Here is a 20,646-nt window from a genome sequence, read left to right as displayed (position 1 = left end):
AGTCATGAATGGCGGAGACCACATCAGCTTCTCCGCGGATGTCTCAGATATTGCTGAGTCCCGAATGGCGGAGACCACATCAGCTTCTCCGCAGCCCGGCAGATCTCACACATGTCGCTGAGTCCTGAGTCATCAATGGTGGAGACCACCAAAGGCTTTGGTGCCGCTAAGCCTGTGGAACTCAAGTCCGTGCCACGTGGTGGTAGGCCCCTGATGACCACATGAGTTTTGTGTAGCACTAACCCTATGCATACGAAGTCCGCCCCAAGAGATGGTAGGCCCCTGACGGCCTTAAAGCTGAGGGTGTGACTAACCTTCTGCACAACTTTTCATGGACTCTTTATTGTTGAGACCCGTGGAGCGTACGCCATTCAGTCAGCACCGGCAATAAAGGTTGTGAGGTTGTGGATCTATAATATTTGCGTGGTCACATGGCATGTGACCCATGTGCCGGATGGGTGTGGTGTGTGTTCAAACCTGCCCTCAGGGATTGGCAGTGAGATGTTGAGAATTAGACCACTGACCTGCATACCAACAGCAAGTACGCCTGCGACAGGTAGCTATGTGGGGCCAACGTCAAAACGTAATCGGAGTGGAGTGGTGTGGCGTACTACGGAACAGGGCAGGGATAGTCACAATGACACGGATGGCTCGTAGTACTGTGTCTGTAAGTTGAGCAGACGGGCCGCAGCTGTCCCTCTGCACGCCTGGGTGCAAACTGTTCATAACTAACACTACATAAGTATTGGAGAATCATTTTGTGATTCAGTTAGTCAGTTGGCATCTGTACGAGGCATTTGTGAAAACATATCGGAGTTCTTTCTGTGATAGATACCCCTTTGACGCTCCCTCTCCCCACATTAGCAGGTAATGCACCCTCTTCCCACATTACCAACATACCACCAACAATCTTCTTGGCCCTGGAAGTCTCCCTGTGTAGTTGGACAAGGAATAATCTTAGTCATGTATAGATTTACATATTAAAAGAATTATTTAAAGAAAAGAATAACAAATAAGACTGAAGGGAGTCTGGTGCTGTGGTCGCTGCCGTAAAGTTGGGATCACTGCCATTCAGGACTCAGGACACAGTTACACATGTGGGATTGGTTTGTGTTAAATAGGGTTAGTGGCACCAGGATCATTGAAACTGTTTGAGCCTGTGATGGTGCTTGGTGTGGACAGCTTAACTGGGAGTAATGTGTGTGTCCTACAGGACTGCATCATGTGGAATCGGGGCTGTATCAAAATTATGAGGCCTGCTGACCATAGTGTGGGCCAGAGGTAGCAATGAGGAAGGGCCCAAAGCCATGTGCATAGGTTGGTGGCGCCACCGGCCTGCGTAGTGCAGGTTCAGTGGCACTACTTGTCATCAGCCTTCAATATGCAAATATTCCTCCCTAATCGAAGGGAGTCAGGTGCTGTGGTTACTGTCACAAAGTTGGGGTCACTGCCATTCAGAACTCAGGACACAGTTACATATGTGGGATCGGCTTGTGTTAAAGAGGGTTAGTGGAACTACGTGTCGCCGGCTTGCATATCGAAATATGCCTCACAAATCAAAGGGAGTATGGTGTTGTGATCGGTGCTACGGACTTGGGGTCACTGTCATTCAGGACTCAGGACACAGTTACACATGTGGGATCGGCTTGTGTTAAAGAGGGTTAGTGGGACTACGTGTCGATGGCTTGCATATCGAAAAATGCCTCACAAATCGAAGGGAGTATGGTGCTGAGGTCGGTGCCACGGACTTGGGGTGACTGCCATTCAGGACTCAGTACACAGTTACACATGTGGGATCGGCTTGAGTTGAACAGAGTTAGTGGTACCACGTGTCGCCGGTCTTGCATATCGAAATAAGCCTCACTGATCGAAGGGTCTCTGGTGCTGTGGTCGCTGCCATGGATTTGGGGTCCCTGCTAGTCAGGACTCAGGCCACAGTTACACATGTGGGATCGGCTTCTGTTGAAGACGGTTAGTGCCACCATGTGTCGCCGGTCTTCCACAGTGTAGGCCAGAGGTAGTGGTGAGTAAGGGCCCACAGCCATGTGCATGCATTGGTGCCCCCACGGCCTGCGTAGTACAGGTTCAGTGGCACCACTTGTCGCCAGCCTTCAATATGCAAATACCCCTCACTAATTGAAGGGTGTCAGGTGCTGTGATCGCTGTCACGAAGTGGGGTCACTGCCATTCAGGACTCAGGACACAGTTACACATGTGGGATTGGCTTGTGTTAAAGAGGGTTAGTCGGACTGCGTGTCGACAGCTTGCATATCGAAATATGCCTCACAAATCAAAGGGAGTATTGTGCTGTGGTCGTTGCTACGGACTTGGGGTCACTGCCATTCAGGACTCAGTTATACATGTGGGATTGACTTGAGTTGAACAGAGTTAGTGGCACAACGTGTCGCCGATCTTGCATATCGAAATAAGCCTCACTGATCGAAGGGAGTCTGGTGTTTTGGTCGCTGCCACAGACTTGGGGTCACTGCTATTCAGGACTCAGTACACAGTTACACTTGTGGGATCCGCTTGTGTTAAAGAGGGTTAGTGGCACCACGTGTCACCGACGTTGCATATGGAAATATGCCTCACTGATCGAAGGGAGTCTGCTGCTGTGGTTGTATCATGGATTTGGGGTCAGTGTCATTCAGGGCTCATGACACAGTTACACATGTGGCAATTTCGCTAAAGTCTATGGTTGTGCACAGCCTATTTAATCTGCAATTACTTGTCTATTCCGTGCTCCGGGGTATCACTCCCCGCCAGGAGTGTATTCAATTAATTGGTCGGTAGCAGTCATATACACATATACAACTGTCCCCCTAGGCACTGGGTATGTTGCTGAAAAAAATCCAGCTTTCCTTATAAGTGATGCTTTCCTCACAATCAGTTTCATATATTCAATTTTATTTCATTGAATTTGCGTGTTCAATCCACATCATATATTCATTTATAGGAGTTTAAATTTCATCCAAAGAATACATTTTATCCAATGCATTTCGGTGGTTAAACCACCTTCATCAGGGAAACCATCTGCAAATAACAAACAATAATCGCTAAGCATACAACATTATGACATCTTCAATCATCACAATCTACATGTTAAATAACCAATATTCTGTATGGTAAGCTTCGCTAACTATGAGTCTACCTTCATTGTATTGTTGTATCATTAACAAAGTTAATAAGAATGGCTGTTCTAACTGACGCTAACTTGGGAGACATCTTCCTCTATGTTACATGATAAATTCTTAAGAGAAACACTGTTTCGTTGATAAAATGGGCTAGATGTGCTGTTCTCACGATTGTATATTGGGAGACGAAATTACTTCATGATACAGGGTGAACTGTTAAAAGACACGCTATCTGTGCATGAGCTATCACTGTGGTCTAGGGTATGCTGACTTCCATAAACAACTCTGTGCGAAACCTTCTTGTTTAAGTTAGTATAACCATTGGGTTTCTTGCCCCTCTTATTCACCTGCGCGCTGCATTTAAAAAGTTCATTGGCCGCTGATATGAACCCTACGCTCTGTTCTATATGCATTCTAGTGCTCTCACCTTCATAAGCTCGTCCGGTGGCTCCTTGATGCAATTCAGTTTACGCGCTGCTTTCGTTTCCGGGTTTAAAATGTTACGTGATATCATGCGCATGCGCAGAAAAGCGTATGACGCTGATGTCGTACGCGTAAACAGTGGTTTTTTTGTATTTACGATCAGAGCTAACTTTATTAACTATTCCTCTCCATGTTACATGTATCTATAGGAATGTCCGTCGCTCGCTGTATTTCTCTCCCTTCATATTATTTGCGATTAATATTAACTTACTTAACCTGCCTTCACAATACAAAGAGTGTCTTAAAGTGTCTTAAATAAGGGTGTAACCTACGAACGCTACACTATGTTCCCATGGTCATTGTGGCAGAACAAGCTCCTGCCTATCATTTTACCCGCTGCCTTAATTGGCGTGTAGAGTGAAAACGTCCAACTTTTACATGCTCTACTGTATCATTACAGATAACAAGTAAATTCTGTCCTGTCATTTAACCCATAATTCGTTATGGCACGGCTGTGCTCCAAAATGCGTTTTTTGGCCATACAAGTAGTGCTTCCTATATACCACAGATTGCATGTGCACTCTATGACATGGAGCTACAAGTTAGAAATTGGGTAATGCTCTTGTTTACTCGATTGTGGCTCACCTGTTTGTGGCATTTACTATACATGCAAGCCTTACATCGGCCGCAGGGATGAAAACCCTCAAGACCATGCACGCCACTTGGTGGATAAGTCAAAATGTCACTATTTACAAGCATGTCCCTGATATTTCTCCCCCTACGATACGTGATACTTGGTCTCTCTTGGATACTGTCACCAATCACTGTGTTATTTTTAAGAATCCCCCAATTCTTGGTAACAATCTTTTTGATAGCCTGCGCATCAGAGCTGAAGGTCAATATTATTCTGGTTTCCTTATCATCCCTGTCTTTAGTAGGTGGATTGTGGGAGATGGTCTGTATCCTTTCTACCTTTCCTGCTCTCATGAGTGCCGTCTTCAGCACCCAATTAGGATAGCCCCTCTCCATGAATCTTTCTGTAATGATCTTGCTTTCAAGCAGGTACGCCTCATCGGTATTACAGTTCCTTTTTGCCCTCAGCAGTTCCCCATATGGAATACTCTACTTAAGAATATCGGGGTGACTGCTAAGGGCATGTAGGACACTGTTGCCAGTGGTGGACTTACGATGTAAAGAAGTATGGATCTTACTCTCCTTGATCTCCAGCTTTACATCAAGATAATCAATTTCCGTTCTGCTCATGGTACGGCTGAGAACAATGTTCTGATCATTGATGTTGAGTTTCTCAATAAAACTTTGGGCTTCCAACTCTGATCCTTTCCATATGATAAACAGACCGTCGATGTAGCGAAGCCACATCAACACATGTTTTAAATCCCTTCACTGCATGGGTCACTGCAGCGAACTACGATGACCAGAATGCACTGGGGGAGCAGGCACAGCACAAGGAGCTTCGCACCTGTGAGGCAGAGGAGGGGTGTGACCACATGACTGGGAGTGGTCACCGCTGTTAAAACACCACAGTAATGGACCCCTGACATCTTTACAACTGAAACGGACACTGATGAATCCATTTTAAGGAAGAAACTCGTCTGCGGAGCGTTTCAGGAACCCTTTTTATGCCTGTGCACTGAGAACAAATAAAGCCGCTTTTAAAGTCCCCCAGAGCATGGTCACACTTTTTCCTTTTGGAGGGAGAAAGACTGGTAACTATGTTACACCAACTAGCAGGTGCTGGCTATGTGACCGCCCTCTCGGTCTGGTGCTACGCGATTTCCCTGCAAACCTCTTGGCAAATTGTTGGATACAGCATTCGCGTCGCCCCCCCAGTGTTGTTTCAGTGCATGGGGAGAGAGGAGGCAGCACGTATCTGCCTGATAAGGGGGACCCAGGAGGACTTTGTTACCTGTCTTCCGCACTGCAGCGGTTGTGGTACGCCGACCAACCGGAGTTAGAGGCATCACTTGGTGTTCAGTGAGTCAACTGAAACGGGCACTGATGAATCCATTTTAAGGAAGAAACGCGTCTGCCGAGCATTTTAGAAACCCTTTTTATGCTTGTGCACTGAGAACAAAACCGCTTTTAAAGTCCCCCAGAGCATGGTCATACTTTTTCCTTTTGGAGGGAGAAAGACTGGTAACTATATCTATATCTATATCTATATCTATATCTATATATATATATATATATATATATATATATATATATATATATATATATATATATATATATATATATATTCACTGAAAAAACCATAGGTTATAGACCATATATAGTTAGGAATTTGCATTTACAAAAACATTGAAAATTCACTGAAAAAACCATAGGTTATAGACCATATATAGTTAGGGATTAGCATTTACAAAACCTTATTTTACTCGCACAAAACCATAGAAATTCGCATATATAGTTAGTTGCAATAACTATATATCGCGCACCCGCAATCCACTGCTGATGATGTCACATATTACATCAATCATGACAAGTATGCGTTTCTATAAGTGATTGTTTAAGAGAGTAAGTATGTGTAAGTTTCCTTAGAAGTAAGGTGGTAGTGTGTGTATAGCTGTATATGCAAATAAATGGATGTTCAAAAGTTTATTTGCATGTGTGAGTATGTGTGTGAGTAACTTTTGGATGATTGTCGTGTGTAACAGGATGTATAGGTGTTTCACTACATATGATGAGTGAATATATGTATGAGTGACTATATAGAACTGTTGGTGAATGAGTGGATGTGTATATAGATGGTGGTATTACTGAATTGGTTGTTGTAACTGGTATGGGTATCTCCATTTTTTTGAAAATGTTTTTTTCTATTTTTGAATATGTGTTTCAAGGGTTACATTACACTGAAAGGAGGTCTGTCACTCTGTCACAAGGATGGTGTCATCAGTGATGTCATGAGTGATGTCACTGACCATGTCTTAAGTGATGTAATATGTGACGTCATCAGCAGTGCATTGCAGGCACGCAAGTTATAGTGAGTCCAACTAACTATAACGTGGGAATTTCAATGGTTTTATGTCAGTAAAATTTCCAGCTAACTATAACTGGTGTGAAACCTATGGTTTGTTCAGTGAATTTCATAGGTTTTTTAAATGCTAATTCCTAACTATAACTGATGTGAAACCTATGTTTTTTTCAGTGAATTTCATAGGTTTTTTGATATATCAAATTTCTATAGCTATGAACTATAATATTTTTTTTATGAATCCTATATTGTATATATATATGTAATACTCTTTTTTATATGTATATTCTTCATTTTAATTTTTTTTGCCCTGGAGCGCTCCCGGTGCGCGTCCCGGTGAGCGCACCGGTAAGCGCAGTCTTGCGGCGCGCCCCAGGGTGCGTACAAGTGAATGTCCCGTTAGCGCTATTGCCGCAAACAAAACCATCATCGTGACGTATCGCGTAGCCGCGTCCGCGTGATACGCACGGCGTAAGCGCACCCGGAAGCATCCACGCGCATACAAACGCACTACGTAAGTACCGTCGGGCGCGCCCCCAGGTGCGCACCGGGACGCGTAGAGTAAGCGCGTCGGGTCATGTGACCTGAAAATAACACTTTTCATTGGTTCAGAACAGTTTTGGTTTCCAAATGATGAAAGCCCGGCTCATGTGACCTGAAAATAACACTTTTCATTGGTTCTAAACAACCCACTCCATCGGGTCGTGAAACTAGAGAGATGGTCCCATGCATCCAACGCCAGTTTGGAGACTACAAGATTACTTGTATATTTTGTGGGACCACCATTTCTTATGGGGAGCAGAGCATAAAACTTATAAACCGTGCTGGAGACAACCACCGGTGCCGAAAGAAGCCTTAATTTTTTCCTGTTTTTTTTTGCTGCAGTTGAGCTGTTTACAATTCCCTGTTTTTTGTTTGTCCCCATAAAAAATACAAAAAATATATAAAACTGTTCATAAAAGCCAAAAAAAGTATAAAATGTTCCAAAAAACAACAAAAATATAAAACAACAAAAAGAAGAAAAAAAACTGTTCGTTTTAGAACTACCTCCAATTTATAAAAAAAAGGCTACATTTTTTTAAAACTCTGTCATTCTTTTTTCCCCATGGTACGCTCCCCGGTCCGCTCCCCGGTGCGTTTACCGGGCGCTCCTCCCGCGCAAATCGGAAAAAAAATTTTTTTTTTTGCCCCGCTGGGCCCTTTTATGGCCCCCGCATAAAACCTAGGGGGTCAGTGGGGGTCTATCCTGCCCCCTTTTGGTCATTTCCCTCTCTGTTTTTGCCACCTTTTGTGTCTCGATCCTACCGAGACACAAGATGGCGGCCGCTCCAGACTGTTTGGAATGTGTACAGACACCCGAGAGTCAATCAGCTTTCCGTGCGCGAACTCGCGTAGCGCACTGGTTCGTGCCCCTGTGCGCGTACCGGGGCGCGCTTATAGATATATATATTTTTTTTAACCTAAATTACTAAAAATCCACTGGAGCACATATCTTGAGACATAGCAAAGGCAAATCGGGCTACCAGTCCCTACAATTTTGCCAAGTTTCGTGGAAATCCATTCAGCCGTTCGGGCTAAAAGTGAGGTCGACCGCCCTATGGAAATTAACATGGCGAAAACACGTTTTGGGACCCCCCTTTTTTCTCGGCCCCCGCTTGACGAATCCCCCCCCAAACTTTCAGGCAAGGACCGGAGCGCCGCGAGGCAAATTTGAGGAAATTGTCAGGCAGATTCCTCAACCGGCGCCAAAGTTATTACTAATAGAATGTTGCGATTTCCCTATTGAAAATAATCCTAACTATAACTACCTACTGGCGACCGCCAGTAGGTAATATATATATATATATATATGAAAAACCCATAGGTTTCAGGGACATTATAGTTAGAAATTATCATTTAAAAAAACCTTTGAAATTCACTGAAAAAACCATAGGTTTCAGGGACATTATAGTTTGCCGAAAATTCCGCGATCCGTGGCGTAGCAGAATTTTTTCCTTGTTTGCGCTTTCAAAATGTTTTCGCACGCGCATTAGTGACTTACCGGATCCCTGCTTTCGCCGACAAGTTTTCCTATCCATTTGCGTGCGCCACGAGATTTTGGTAGCTGGCCGCGTGATCCTGCGAGCGTGTGCGATCACGAACACATCATTTGGGCACGCCATCGGACATCTCTGGTCGCGAACAGGAAAAGTGCATCGCGAGCTGGCGAGACAAGTGAAACAAGATAGCCGTGCCAATTGGCGACTGCATGGACAAGTTCGCAAGATATTTCCCCCCGAGCACGCAAACAGCGTCCCAGAACAGGAAAAATGCATCCTGAACGGGCGGAACAAGCAATTCTGTGTGCTCGTAGAATTGTGCTTGGCTCGCAGAGATATTTAACCGTTTTGCGGAACTTTGCCTAACATTACTACGTACATTCCTCCCACCCCTAGTTTCAGGGACGTTATAGTTAGTTGGACATTTCACTTGCACAAAAACAGAGAAATTTGGCCGTTATAGTTAGTTGAGCTAACTATAATTCGTGCCACTGCTGATGTTGTCACATATTACATCATTCATGACATGGTTAGTGACATCACTGATGACATCTCAAATGAAATCACTGATGACATCATCAGTGTGATAATCTGATGCATCTCCTCCCACCCTAATATAACCTTTGATACACCACTCTTAAATGCAGACTACCATTTTCAAAACCATAGACACACCAATAGCAGTTACTACATACCCACTCACTGATTCCTAGGTCTACATACATGTCCACTCATTCATCCATACAGTTACTCATACACGCAGTCACTCATCAATACCGCATATGCACTCATACACCTATACAGACACTCACACACCACCGCCCGCCCATAGAGTTACTCACACACATAGTCAGACATGCAAGGAATCAATCACACTTTCATTTACTCACCTATACAGTTATACACACACCACTTCACTTATTCATACAGATACTAACACATACTTGCTCTAGTGTTGAAAGTGGTAGCATTCCACCACTCTAGGGTAGCTTTTAGGGCATCATTCCGGCTCCAACAAGACTGCAATCCATGAGACAGGCCTGTTTAATAACACATACACAATATACGTGTTTGCCTATTACAACAAAAATCAGCATAAGGCAGAGATTACTTAATGAAACTGACCCATGGGTTCCGCATCAATGATTCTGGCGAATTGACTGCTGCAATAATTGTGAATTCTGTACTGTTACTTATTTCAATCAATAAAAACAAATAAAATAAATAAACAAAATCAGCATTAGAGATCCAGATAGTACAGTTGGTACTCAGGTCAGGGCTACATGTCTTTTACCATACAGAGGACTTTTCTGACCCAACAAATGATAACTAACCAAACCTGTGAATCAAGTCTGTGTGTTAAGTATCACATTAAGGCCAAACAAATGCATATTACCCTTTACTCGAGCAGTAGTACAGGAATGAGTACTATATAACTTACTAAATGTATTGTTAGAAATGAAAATATGAGAATAAAGCCAAGTACGCATTTACAGATCATCCTACTATTTGGCTAAATGTCTCACTTTATTGGCATTCACAACCGAGTAGAGGAGTGCATCTGGGAAGCTGCAACAGTCACAGTTTCCCTGCAGTACACTAAAAATAATATTTAAAATTCTTTTTGTACATGAATGCAAAAATCATTTTGCTTGTATATTTGAAGATAGTGTACATTTAAACATTGAAATATGTTAAGACTCCTATGCATTTGAACTTCAAAACAATGCTTTCTCTATGAGGAGAATATTTTCTATGCCTCATCCGCCTGACGCCACAAAATCTGTGGATGTTTCCTCCCGTTTTACAACCTGGATAGGGATATACTCCTGCCCTTGACAGGACCTAGGCCCACATGCATCAAGCATTTTTGGAGTCGCAAACGGTGTGATTCCTTATAATCGGCCGTTTGCGATTCCAAAAATGCTTTTTGAGATGCATCAAGCAATTTTAGAAATCGCAACATTTTTGCGATTTCTAAAATCGCGATTGCTTTTAAGAAATCGCAAATTTGCGATTTCTTAAAAGCAATGCATGATTAGTTTTAAAATTGCGAATTCGCAATTAGGGTGTCAAATTTACCGAGTGGTTAAACCACTCGGTAAATTTGCAAAAAGTGTTAAAAACGCAGCAAAAGCATTTTTTAAACATTCATGTTACGGACACACATGTCCTTAGGACATGTGTGTGTGCAACATGATGCGGAAACAACATTTCATGGGTGCAGGGGGGGTTCATTTTAAACTCCCCTCACCACGCTTGAAATGCAATCAGGATTTGCGATTTTCAAATTGCGAATTCGCAATTCCCATTCATTCCTATGGGCCTTTTGGCCCAATGGAATGAATGGGAATTGCGAATTCGCAATTTGAAAATCGCATTTTTTATGCGATTCGGTAAAAATAGCGATTTTTACAGAATTGCATAAAAAATGAAAAAAATAATCATGCATAGGTTTTTGCGATTTCTAAATTGCGAATCGCTATTTATCGCAATTTAGAAATCGCAAAAGCCGATATTGATGCATGTGGGCCTAAATTTCTAAACATGTCCATGGTGGGAATAATCCATAGAACATTTTGTGAATACGTACCAACAAGTGACTTTGTGAGTTTTTAGAAACCTTCCATGGTATATCCATCCTATAAAGCACGCTCTCCCTGGAAGATTTACTCACATTTAGGGCTCGATTCTGATGCGGTTAGGAAATCTTCCCGATCTCATCTGTTTGGAAATGGTTTCCGACCAACTCGGATTGGGAGAGAACGACCGACTGAGTATGATGCATCTGGATGCTTCCAGATACGATTTGGTTGACTCCCATTGACTTCTATGGGAGCCTATGTTTCTAGCCACATCATAATCTGGCCCTCGGTCTGGAAGACACGTTCCCGATCCAATTTGGAAGGAGCAAATGCCGTTAGGAGGCCTTCCTAACCGCATCGTAATCTGGCCTTAGGTGGGAATGCTTTCCTAACCGTATCGGAATCGGGCCCTTAGAAGTACATAAGATTAAATCTTTTTGCGAGTGAAAATCTATGTGTTAAGACTTGTCAGCAGTGATTTACATTAAAAACTAAATCTATTGCTTACATAAATTGAACTTGTGTGCACAAATGGCTTTGAGAATCGGGTGCTTTATGGGCTGCAAGCAGTCTTAGCATTTGGTATGCTAGTATTAACTTTGGGTCTGATTACGAGTCTGGCGGTCCATGGACGGCCAGATATGCTATGGCGGTGGTCAACTACCGGATTACGTCTCTCTGAGTTGAACCACTGGTGTTGGTGCAGCGGAGGGGCAACGAAATATGCTGAGTGGGACTGCCGCAGCCCCGCATAGCATATTTCTAGTTGGCCCCTCCTATCATTGGGATCCATTCGGGGGGTACAACATGTGCCTCCTGTCTGCTTGCACCCCCAGTCCCAGCACGGCATGGACTTCACAGTCCATGCCGTGCTGGAAGATTTTTGCTGTTCCCATTTTGGTGCCTTTTTTTAAGGGCACCGTGGTGGGAAAGGCAAAAGGATCGTCCGCCTGCATTAGTTGAACTCTTGATCAGCTCTGCCAAAGCCGAAATTAGGCCCTTTGTAACTTATGCTTATATAAGCACAATTGGCCAAGTATTCATCAGATGTGTGTTAACATTGATATTTTATCTCTTGCAGACCATGCAGCAGATGAGTGACCATCGGTATGATAAACTGACCGTACCTGATGACCATGCAGCAAACTGCATATACTTGAATATCCCTAATAAAGGGCATGTGCTACTGCACCGATCTCCTGAGGAGTTTCCTGAAAGTGTGAAGGTAAATGCAAATGGCTACTAACTGTTCAGCACCACTTGTGTGAAATATCACCCTTTTGAAAGAAAAAAGATCCTCGTAAATCTTCAAAACTTTCTATTTTATGGTCATGCAAGCAAAGGTGTGTGTGTGTGTGTATGTATATATATATATATATATATATTCAATGAAAAAACCATAGGTTATACTCCATATATAGTTAGGAATTAGCATTTACAAAACCTTATTTTACTCGCATAAAACCATTGAAATTCCATATATAGTTAGATGCGCTAACTATATATCGCGCACCCGCAATCCACTGCTGATGATGTCACATATTACATCATTCATGACATGGTCAGTGACATCACTGATGACATCACTGATGACAACATCCAGTGACTGTATGTTTCTGTAAAGTTAAAATATGTCTTACATATTGAAGAATGAGTGGATGTATAAGTGTCTGGATGAAGGATTTAGTAGGTGCATGACTGACTGTATGAGTGAGTGATTAAATGTGTCTCACTGAGTGCATGGGTTAGTGACTAAACTGTCTTAATTTGCGCATCATTATGTCTGTTGTTCTGTAAACTGTTGCATGTGTTGATAAGTAGCTATATGAGTAACTATATGGGTTATTGATTGGTTGCCCAAGTATTTGTATGGGAGACTGAGTGTGTGTGTGGGTGGCTGGGAGGTGTATGACTCTGTGCATAGATGTGTGAGCAGTTGATTCACTAGATGTATGGTTTCAAAAGTGCATGTGGAAAAAGCTGTATGGGCGGTTGACTGTGTGCATGAGTGTATTGGTGAGTGAATGGATATCTCAGTGCTACATGTCAAAGTAAGTACATATGTAAAACACAGTACATGTGAGAGTTGACATATATAAATAACTGTGCATAAGAGCCAGTGAATGTGTGAGTGGCTGTATGGATCATTGTGAACTTGTATCAGGGATTGTATAAGAGAGTAAATATGTGTTAGTATATGTTTGAATAAGTAAAGTTTGTATAACTGTATAGTTGAGGAAATGGAGGTGTGATTGATTCTTTGCATAACTGACTAGGTGTGTGAGTAACTCCATGGATGAGTGACAGTCTGTGAGTGTCTGTTTACACTGATTGTATCTAAGGTTATATTAGAGTCTGAAGAGGTTCATCGTATTATCACATGAATGATATCATCAGTGATGTCATCAGTCATGTCAAATGAGATGTCATCAGTGATGTCATCAGTGATGTCATTTGAGATGTCATCAGTGATGTCATTTGAGATGTCATTTGAGATGTCATCAGTGATGTCATCAGTGATGTCACTGACCATGTCATGAATGATGTAATATGTGACATCATCAGCAGTGGATTGCGGGTGCGCGATATATAGTTAGCGCATCTAACTATATATGGAATTTCAATGGTTTTATGCGAGTAAAATAAGGTTTTGTAAATGCTAATTCCTAACTATATATGGAGTATAACCTATGGTTTTTTCATTGAATTTCAATGGTTTTTTGAAAGCAAATATTTCTATCTCTAAAATGTATTTTTCTTTAAATCAAAAAATATATTGTACATTTTTTTATACAATTTTTTTTTAAAAAAAATTGTTCCGCTCCTAGTCCGCGAACTAGTCAGCTTCCCGTTAGCTGAATTCAAAGCCGCGACTTGGTGCGCGAGCCGGTAATCGCTCCTTAAGCGTGACTGTTACGTTATCATGACGTTTTGCGTTGTCGCGTAATACGTTATCCGACGCGCCAAGTTAGCGGACTCGAAAGCGGATTGGATAGCGGCGCAAAGCGCGAAACGTAAAGACAGCAGGTCATGTGACTCGATAATAACACTTTTCATTAGTTCATTTCACTTTTGGTTTCCTAATGATGTAATACTAAGTCATGTGATCTAAAATTAACACTTTTCATTGGTTTAGAACTTTGGCTTTTCCCAAATGATGAAAACCCCTCCTTCTTTCCTCACTCTGACTTTCATCTTGATGAGAGAAAGACCTTTGCACAATCCAGGGAAATGGCTTCTGTTGTAGCTTCTGGTAGTGTTCCCCCACCACCACCTCCACCTCCTCATGGAAAGAAAGGACCACCAACTCAACCAATCTTTCAAGAAGAGGAAGAGCGGGAAGAGGAGGAAGAGTCTGAATATTTGCCTGAGGAGCCCAGGAAATACAACAGGAAGGAAAATTTCATTTGGCAATTTTTCAAATTTCCACCAGGGCAAAAGAAAGTGAACGCCAGGTATGTCTTTTGCCGAATCTGTGACGAACGTCTTTCTAGAGGCACGGATAAAAAATATAGTTATGGGAATTTCACTATGCACAGACACATGAGCAGGTGGCACCCAAATAACTACAGTGCAGCTCAGCTTCGAGACGAACAACAGAATTCACCAGCAATAGCCAGAAGATCGGTTGTGCCAGAAATAACGGGACCTGAAGCAAGGGAGCTGATCCCAAATATTCAAATGGACATGGGGGAAGTCAAACAAGTTTGTATGAGGTGCAATCAAACATTATGCTACCGCGAAAGTAGTATAACTCTTATCATTAGAGCCATCAAAAATCATGTATGTCCAAAACGCCCCCAAAAATAAATTCTTCTTTTTTTTGTTGCTCCTGTTGAGCCCTCTTCGATGAATCATTTTTGTTTCCCCCCCTCCCCCCAAAAAATAAAAAAAAATACAAAATGTTCAGAAAAAAACAAAAAAATATAAAAAATGTTCAGAAAACTAATAAAAAAATTTAAAACAACAAAAACAAAAAAAAAGTTCTTTTCAGAACTACCTCCCCATTATTAAAAAAAATTGGTAGAATTCTTTGAACTCTGCCAAGCTCTATTTCTATTAGTTCGCTCCCAGTTCGCTATCCGGTACGCGAACTTTGAGCGCACCAAAAAAATTTTTTTTAAAAAAAGGAACAGTAAGTATAAGGAAAGAAAACAGACAGCTATGTTACTATAAAGATAGCTATAGTGAGTAAAGAAAAGATACTGTGACCCGCAATTCACTTCTGATCATGTCATATATTACACTATTTTTCACATAGTCAGTGACATCATCAGCAGTGGATTGCGAGTAACAGTTTTTTTTGTTTACGTCCTATAGCTCTCTTTTTTGTAACATAACTGTCTGTTTCCTATCCTTAAACTTACTGTTCGTTTTTTTAACGAGATAACAGATATGCCCAATTATTACATCATTCATAACATAGTCAGTGACATCATCAGCAGTGGAATGCAGGTTAAAAAAGTAGAAAACATTTACCTTATAATTCTTGTTAATTTTTATCGAAAATTTTTCATACATTCAATCTGTAAAAGAGAGAACAAACATTTCCAAAAATATTAAAACATGTATTTAAAAATTAGAAAAAAGAAGGGAAAAGGTTCAAGAAGAAACACTTTTTAAACAACTTTGACACTTATATAAACCTCTACTTCTCTACGACCCCTACACAATCCTAAATATATTTATTTTCAACAAACAGTATCTTCATGCTGATGAAATGAGGCCTATTTTGAAATATGATGCTTCTTTTGCATTGCTTATGTCTCACAATTGTGATGCCATAACAGCGCAAAAGAGATGTGAAACCATCATAAAATTGTGTCTAACATTTAAAATGATTATTTTAGGATGCAAATAAGATGTGTGCTTTCAAGAGCTTTCTTTGAGGTGAGGCCTCTTTTCTTTTTTTTTAAAAAAAACAGTACCCAGAAGTACAGCACTATAAGCATTAAAATTGACACTTACAGAAGACTCAGCTTACCCATATGTACCTCACATTTCTAAATGTATATCATAAGTACAAAAACGATAACATTAATTATACATGTTAAATGGTTTATTTTTGCTGTTCTCAGAATGTATCAAATTTCACTTAAATCAGTGACTTGAAGGTATTCATCATATAACAGCGGGGAAAAAAAAACACAATCAAAATGACTGTGTTTAAAAAACCCATACAACCTAAGAAATCTGATTTCAAAACTCCTTAAAATTGACTTACTTTCAATGACGTCGAATGATCTCCTATAAACAGCATCCACTCTGTTGTGCTATAAATATTTTCAGCCCGCTACTTTCTGAAAGAAAACCTCCATCGATACGTAAAATATGTTACATAGAAAAAAAAACTTCTCTCATTCTATCACATGTTTCCACTAGGCCAAATCATGTTGCCGCGATTCGCAAGTCTTATATTTCTTCAAATCAAATCCCGACATTTTCTATTTACGCAACTTTCAAAAATAAAATATTTGAGATTATTTTCACAATCCTGGACTACTAATATCTTACTCTTCTTTGTCACTCATGTTCTCCTTTTCCTATGACACTGATACTGCTTACTATGAAGCAGACCTACTTGCATCAGGTTTATATAGTTGGATTTTTAATCTAGACAGCATTGCAGACTTACATTCCCTCTACTTAAAATTTTGGTTTTAAAAACACCAGGTAAGAATTTTTAAGGTCAAACGGCAATTTTTTTTTGAAAGTTACAACGGAATCATTACAGAATGACCAGCCGTTTCCAGACTTTAAGTAAGCTGTATAATGTCCTGATGTTGTTGATGGACCTTCATGATAGATAATTGCTACAGTTACAAAAGTCCTCCCTGATATTGACAGCTGAGAAGCCACAAAATTTTTTATTAAAGTTGACAATTTTGATCCATCAGGCCTACATCGTTGGATCATTAAAATGACATACTGGCTATATCTACGTATAAATAATGTTGACATCATATCACATTTACATTGGCTACACTCCATGTTGTGATCCGCTGCATTTACTAGCTTATTAAAGGAGACTGATTTACTGTCTGGCAAAGTTAAATATATAAATCTTTCTGAGTCTACACTAGTAGTACTTGATACCATACAGTTCTAGCAGTCATGCTGCCATTGATAAGAAAGCCCAAACAGGTGATCTACATCTACACCCTCATCTTGCAATACATCAAGCATATACATTAAAAACTCCTGACAATCTTGCTGATTATTTTCAGAGAAGTCTGTTTGACCTGAACATTCATCTAACAGATAACGAACTTCAGACACACTTTCTACTTTTGTTCGATCAGTGCTACATTTCTCTAACACAGAATTCAACAAGCAGCATAAACTTTGCTCCGAATTGAACACAATCTGTTCTTTTAAACTCTCTAGTGAAAAGAGAACATTAACCACTACATTTGCATAGCAGTTGACACCAGAACTGTTTTCAAATTGAAAACCGACAACATCTTCAACAGAATCCACTTTCTTTCTGCTAACAACTTTCGGTTCATTGACTTTTAGTCTTTTTGCAACAACCTCCCTACTATTACTGATATTTCTACGTTTCTGGCCTACCACACGTTTCTCAAACAAAGGATATTGAGGCAAATGTGGCGCATACTCTCTTCTTAACCTATTGTATTCCTTAACACAATCTAGATCCGCACAAATGTTTGTGACATCACAGTCAATCAAGTACAATCCCGATAAAGTTCTAACTCGTGACAATGCCACATATGCCATACCCTCCTTGAACACAGAACTGCCAATATTCACCAATGCACAGTCTACACTTAAACCTTGCGATTTATGGATTGTCACCGCATATGCCAAGCAAACAGGAAACTGTTTACGGCGAACATATAAGTCTTTAACAAGCAAAAACCTAGCAGAACAACGACCAATTTGCTGTACTTCCTCAATGCCATCAAATTTAATTCTTAAAAATTCGATTCCATCTCTATTTTTGTATTTCTCCAAATCAACAACATTACCCATTGATCCATTTACTAGACCTCTTTCTACATGTAAATTCCTTCTCAAAATGATTCGGCAATTTAAACACACATTCAAAGTCTTTTCAAAACCCGCTGTTTTAGATATAGTCTTCTCTAATGAATCCAATTTTGATTTCAAATTGTCTGACAAAATAATTGTTGATCCCATGTGCTCTAATTTGTCGATAGCTTCAAGTTTCACAATCTCTTGCTTTTCTAAATTCAACATTTTATTGTTGAAGATGGCACATTCTGCAAGAGTTGGCATGAGACATATCCCGGACTTCTTCTCAGTAATTTTCTGAAAAATATTCTCAGGCACAATCTCTTGTTTGGGATATAAATTTGACAGTAATCGTGCATTTAAAGCTTCTCTCCCATGCTCGGTCACTTTTCCAATTCTAATGTCTTGTAGAATATTCTTGTAATCTTCATCCTTTGCCTGACGCATATTTTCATGCAGTTCTGCATAATTGAAGTTTAACCATATATTGACGTTGCCAATGCTCCCTAGGCACTTCCTGGTATCTTCATGTGTGAGTATTTTGAACACAGGTTGACCTTTTACTGGTGTCAGCTGCAGAAGATCTCCAAAAACAATGATGTGTTTGCCACCAAATAACACATCATATTCAGTTTTAAGTACTTCTTGCATTCTCAAATGCACAAAGGCAAGCATGAGATTGGAAACCATGCTTACTTCGTCAATGATAAGTAGTTTCATTTTCCTCAAGACTCTTGAAACTTCACAGCAAGCATCTCCAGATAACTTGTTGTATTGTAATTTGTTGTCATGCTCCACCGGCAGCATCAGTAGACGATGCAAAGTAATACCTTTAATGTTATGTGCTGCCAGTCCAGTAGGAGCGGTGACAACACAAGACAGCGATGACTTAGTCCTTTCCTGCAAATAACAAGAAATTGCTTTAATGAGGAAACTCTTTCCAGTTCCCGCTTCTCCACTCACGTACAGTCGGACAGGCTTCAACGACGTACATGAGCACTCTTTCTTCTCATGACTTAATCCGTGCTCAATTTCCTTGGTAACTTCATCATATATTTTCCTCTGCTCAACGTTGAGTTGTTTTTCCAAGTCTTCTAAGTTAACTGAATCCTCCTGAGCATGTGCCATGGCTCTTTCCACTTCATTCATAGCAGTGGCAGCTTCATTTTCGATAATAGGTCCTCCAAGTGGATCTTGACTCAATGAAACAGAACTCTGACTGTCCTGAGAACTGTCTCTGGCAATCTCGGCTGCAATCGTTGCTTCCTGCTCAATTTCCAAAGTTAGCATTTCTTGATATTTAGGAAAAGCAGGACATTCTATGGACTCCTTGGCTGCATTAAAAGAGTCTTCGTAACAGAGGAAATCTCCAAGCAGTTCCTCTTCTGCACGCCAAGGCTTGAAAAGTTGCAAAAGTGCTAAATAGAAAAACTCCTTTCTTTCTGGAGATTCACCACTCAATTTTCGATGGTTTACTAATTGGCATTTTCTTTGCTTGACCAGGCATCCCTCACTTCCAATTACAGCATACACTCCTTTCTCAATATCTTCTTTGATGTTCCTCTTGAATATATAATTTTGGAGAACCTCATATAGACAAACATTCTCAAGGTGACTGCTTCGATTTGGATAATATGTATCCAACATGTTGGTCTTCAAAATGTCGGTACTGTTTGGCTCCTTTTCCGCCAAATACTCAATTTCCCGGACAGGTTTTAGAACTCGATTTCGCGTTGCAGCAAGACCAAGACTGGCCCAAACGATACTCCTAGATTTGGCATAGAGACTTGCTGAAGACAATCGATCTGAACATTCGTAAGCTCCGATTTCTCGATGCGACAACATCTTCAGACTGAAACTATACAATTTCTTGCTGAGGCTCTTTTCATGGGATATGTCCTCCCACATATCCTTCAGTTCTGTCTTTTCTTTTTTGGTGATGTAAGATGTCACATACCGAGCCACAGCCATGCAGTTGTCACCCACAAACTGTATATCCATGTTAGCATTCCACATGGACAAAATCACTGGGTTGTAGTCATTGATGTACTTGGACTCTTCGTTCCTTTTCAAATTGTATGTATTTTTGGGTGATTTCCTCGTCACATTATGTCGTAGTGAAGACATCAAACTGTTCACTTTTCCTTTAGAAATCACCGGCCGTGGAAAGTTGAAACGACATTTGGTGTAGAACTTGTCCTTGTTTCTGAATTTACGACGACAGTACTTTCCACAACGATGGCTTTGGAAACGTAGAACTTGTTCTCTTAGGCTTTTCTTCTCCCTTGCATTTGGAACAGCACACGTAGAATACTGTTCTATGAAATTCATCACTAAGTCATCGGGATCTGTTCCAAATTTAGGAGCATCCTTGATCCACAACAACATATGTATATGAGGAGCACCTCTTGCTTGGTACTCCTTTCTCCAAAAGAAATCCAACACCTCTCCAAGAGGTGGATTCTTCTTAT

General features: G+C 40.8%; 1 protein-coding gene across 1 annotated transcript in view; it reads left to right on the top strand.

Moving 5' to 3' along the window:
* Positions 1–20,646, top strand: part of DDAH1 (dimethylarginine dimethylaminohydrolase 1) — a 629,612-nt gene that overhangs the window by 535,638 nt on the left and 73,328 nt on the right. The window contains exon 5 of the mRNA XM_086954084.1: positions 12,258–12,401. Within this exon, the coding sequence (XP_086810210.1) occupies positions 12,258–12,401 (144 nt within the window). The remainder of the gene's footprint in view (positions 1–12,257; positions 12,402–20,646) is intronic.

Source organism: Lissotriton vulgaris, chromosome 1_1 (genome assembly GCF_964263255.1).
Source record: "Lissotriton vulgaris chromosome 1_1, aLisVul1.2, whole genome shotgun sequence".
Lineage (NCBI taxonomy): Eukaryota > Metazoa > Chordata > Amphibia > Caudata > Salamandridae > Lissotriton > Lissotriton vulgaris.
The sequence above is the reverse complement of the archived record's forward strand: the minus strand, read 5'-3'. Positions and strand labels throughout refer to the sequence as shown.